General features: G+C 36.8%; 1 protein-coding gene across 1 annotated transcript in view; it reads right to left on the bottom strand.

Annotated features, from left to right (window-relative positions):
- LOC102196484 (protein sidekick-1) overlaps window positions 1-757 on the bottom strand; it is a 14,449-nt gene extending 13,692 nt beyond the window's left edge. Inside the window, exons 1-2 of the mRNA XM_005720143.1 lie at window positions 576-757; window positions 390-443 (exon numbers count right to left, since the gene is read on the bottom strand). Coding sequence (XP_005720200.1) covers window positions 390-443; window positions 576-657 — 136 coding nt within the window. The 5' untranslated portion in view covers window positions 658-757. The remainder of the gene's footprint in view (window positions 1-389; window positions 444-575) is intronic.
- Between the last annotated feature and the right edge of the window lie 2,449 nt (window positions 758-3,206).

Here is a 3,206-nt window from a genome sequence, read left to right as displayed (position 1 = left end):
AAGTTTACATGTAGGGTGTGGGGTCCAGTACAGTAAACAGAGCCTGACATACTGCTGCTCTCTTCATTAGTGATCGTGGTGGTGTAAAGCATATTTATAAGTTGTTATTTCATCGATGAAGTGAAATACTCTGTTGGACTGAGTTGTTGTATTAGACTGAATGAAGGTTAAAATAAATGGCATGTGACACTCTGGGTTAAATGTGCAAATGTAGGGCAAATATAGTACTACCACTACCGTCCTTCACTCTTCATCTTGTGCCAAATGAGACAAATGCTCCACAAGTTCACATGAATCAGAATGCTGGAAAATTGCAGTACACACAGCGCTAACCAATATATGAACAGTAATAAGACAATGAATTATTAGAAATGTTGTGGTAATCCTACCTTGAGTTACTTGAGAATGCATGGAGAGTGTAGCGTAGTGAACAAGAATCAGACCTTGAATGTGAACAACAGGAGTTATCATAGAGATGTTCATGGATTTAAATCCTTCCAGAAAGATTGAGCTGTACCAAGACAAGAAGTTTATCAAGTAGAAAGGCAGATTTAAAAAAAAAAAAGGACGCTTACCCAGGATGATATAATATGGATAGCTTGCACATGAAGAACATCTAGAGTCTGAAAAATCCAGCTGAACTTTACAACCAGCCATTTCGCCCGGGTCTGTCTGAAAGACTGAAACCAAGACGGTGTCTTCGTAACCTCACACCCACAGTCTTCTGCCATTCACAATCATGATTCACACAGTAGCTGCTCTCTCCAGCGTGTGTGAGAAGGAAATATTGTCGGGGAGTTTTGACACTGAGCATGGAGGGGCGGGGTCACAGTGTGTGACACAGTTCATAGGACTCATAGACTGACAAGAAAGGGTAGGTCCCCTGAAGTATGCAGAAACAGCCTTGTTTGTACTTCTTCTTTCCACAAATAGAACTGTTGAGTCGAAGATGTTGTATCTGCTCAAACAACAGCTTCGCTCTGAAGTGCAGGAGGCAACAGAAAGCAAGAGAAGCGACTGTGACTCAAAAGAAGAGCAGGGATGGCTTTGTGTGCTGTAAATTCAAATTCTATTCATGCTTTCAAAGAACTGTGTGTGATCTGAAAAATTACAAATCAATCCGCTAGGACTGGAAAATATGTTTTTTAAAATAAAAATTCTAAATCAGAAGTCAGAAGTAAACGAACAGTTTTGAAGAAAAGACCTACACAGTCCATTAAAAGAAAATAGAAATACTGCTTTCTGCCATTTATGGCCTACAAACACAAATATTATGATATTTTTATATCATATTTCGGTGCTGTTTTTAACCAAAACGAGTTTAGAGGGAAGTAGAAAGCAAAAATCAAAAAGGCACTTAGTGACGCACAAATTGCGTCACTAAAATAAATAAAATTTAAAAATTCACACATTTCACCTTAACTGAAATGTAAAAGCGGACATTTCTCAGATAGATAACATCTTAATCATGTTTTTAAAGGAAGAAAACATGAGCATGAACATGAAGGAAGAGGAAAAAAACAGCATGTTTGAAGCTTGAGTCACAAGAAGTGTCACGTTCATAATTAAAAACTGCTTCATCTTATTGTAAAAATGATCATTCATTCTGGTCACAGTTAAGCTCAAACATCTAGGTGAAGTAAACAAACGAACAACGAAAATAAGAAGACATAGGAGTAAACAAGCTAACCTTTGTGCGTTAACTGCCACATGCTCTGTGAGAGACGTGTGGTGACTCAGATCGCCCTGTTTTCCATAAATCTACAGTGCCATCAGAATTTTACCAAAACTGAATGAGTAGTCTATTTACCTTACCTTCACGCCCTCTAAGCTTCTCTAGCACGCGTTTTTAACACAAGAGGTTAATATAGTGCTTCTGTAGTGCATCTGAAAAATGTGCTGATGTTTGAGAGTTAGGATATGATTGATGAGTCATTTATGACAGACTGATTTGCCAGCCACAGGATGGAGTCCGTTCAGGGAGTGTTTGCATGCGTAACCCAGGAGGTTCAGACTGTTAAACCTCATCGTTGTTCCTCTTTGGAGCTCACACAAAAATATAAAAAGCTTCAAAAAGGCAGAACAGGAAAAGCTAGAGAGCTAGAGTGCTGTTAATCTCACACAGTGCAGCTGGATCACAGCATTAATAGAAACCTGCTTTAGAGTGCAACTTAATACTTTTCCTGTTTTAGTTTTTCTGTATTGCACTGCTTTCTGCTTCTACTCTCTGCCCTACAGCTTGATTTTGGATGTGAATGTTGTCCTTTGTTTTCCATACTAATACTTCTTATTTTGCAGATTTTTACATGTGAATCTGCTATAATTCTATTTTACTATAGAGAAAGTTACCCAATAGTATAAGTAATTAAAATCACTTCCAGCTGCAACATTTAAGTTATAAAAACAATAATGAATATATGAATCAATAATTAGAATCAAGTCACATACTAGAATAGAATAGATCTTTATTGTCACTGTTACAAGAACAATGAAACACATGTAGATTTACATTCAGATTCTTTTAGGATAGGAAAAGAAGATAAAAAAAAGAAGAAGAGCAGTAACACAAGTATCTACACAAAAACGATAGATATGTATAAGTTATATATAAAAATATATGCCACATAATGAGCAGGTGCAATGTAAGGAGCAAGTGAGTGATCAGTGGAGTATAAGGTGCAATGTGATCAGCAGTATACTGCACATTGAGTAAGGGGTAGGAATGCTGGTTGCTACTATAATAAATAGAGTTACGGTATATAAATAGAGGTAGCAATGTTAGTTGCATTATAATGTAATGAATATGGTTTATAAATGCAGTGTAAAGCTCTGTGAATGCAGCAGTAAGTCAGAAGGCTTTCGATGGTGGAGCGGTTTTTGGAGTAATTGAGCCTGACGCAGCTGTCTGAGAAAGTGCAGCCTTTCTTGTGCTTTTCCTCCCTGGTGGGAAATGTATATGTACTGTATAGGATTCTGCAAAATGTGTATTTTTGCTTTACCTAGTCTCAGTGTATTTTCATGCTAAAACATTTGTATTATTACTTATATTCGGTTATAACTTTTACTGAATAAAAGAATCTAGCTCATTTACAGCCCTGTGCTCTCAGACAGATGGTATTACATGAAAAGAGGCTGAAAAGGGTTTTTTATATTGAGTTGAGTTGAATTGACAATGATTGTTTGGTAAAAAAAAAAAGGGTTTTTTT

Source organism: Pundamilia nyererei, unplaced genomic scaffold (genome assembly GCF_000239375.1).
Source record: "Pundamilia nyererei isolate P.nyererei 1_Seehausen unplaced genomic scaffold, PunNye1.0 scaffold00002, whole genome shotgun sequence".
NCBI classification, from domain to species: Eukaryota; Metazoa; Chordata; class Actinopteri; order Cichliformes; family Cichlidae; genus Pundamilia; species Pundamilia nyererei.
Note: the sequence above shows the minus strand (reverse complement) of the source record. Positions and strands in the feature narration are given on the sequence as shown.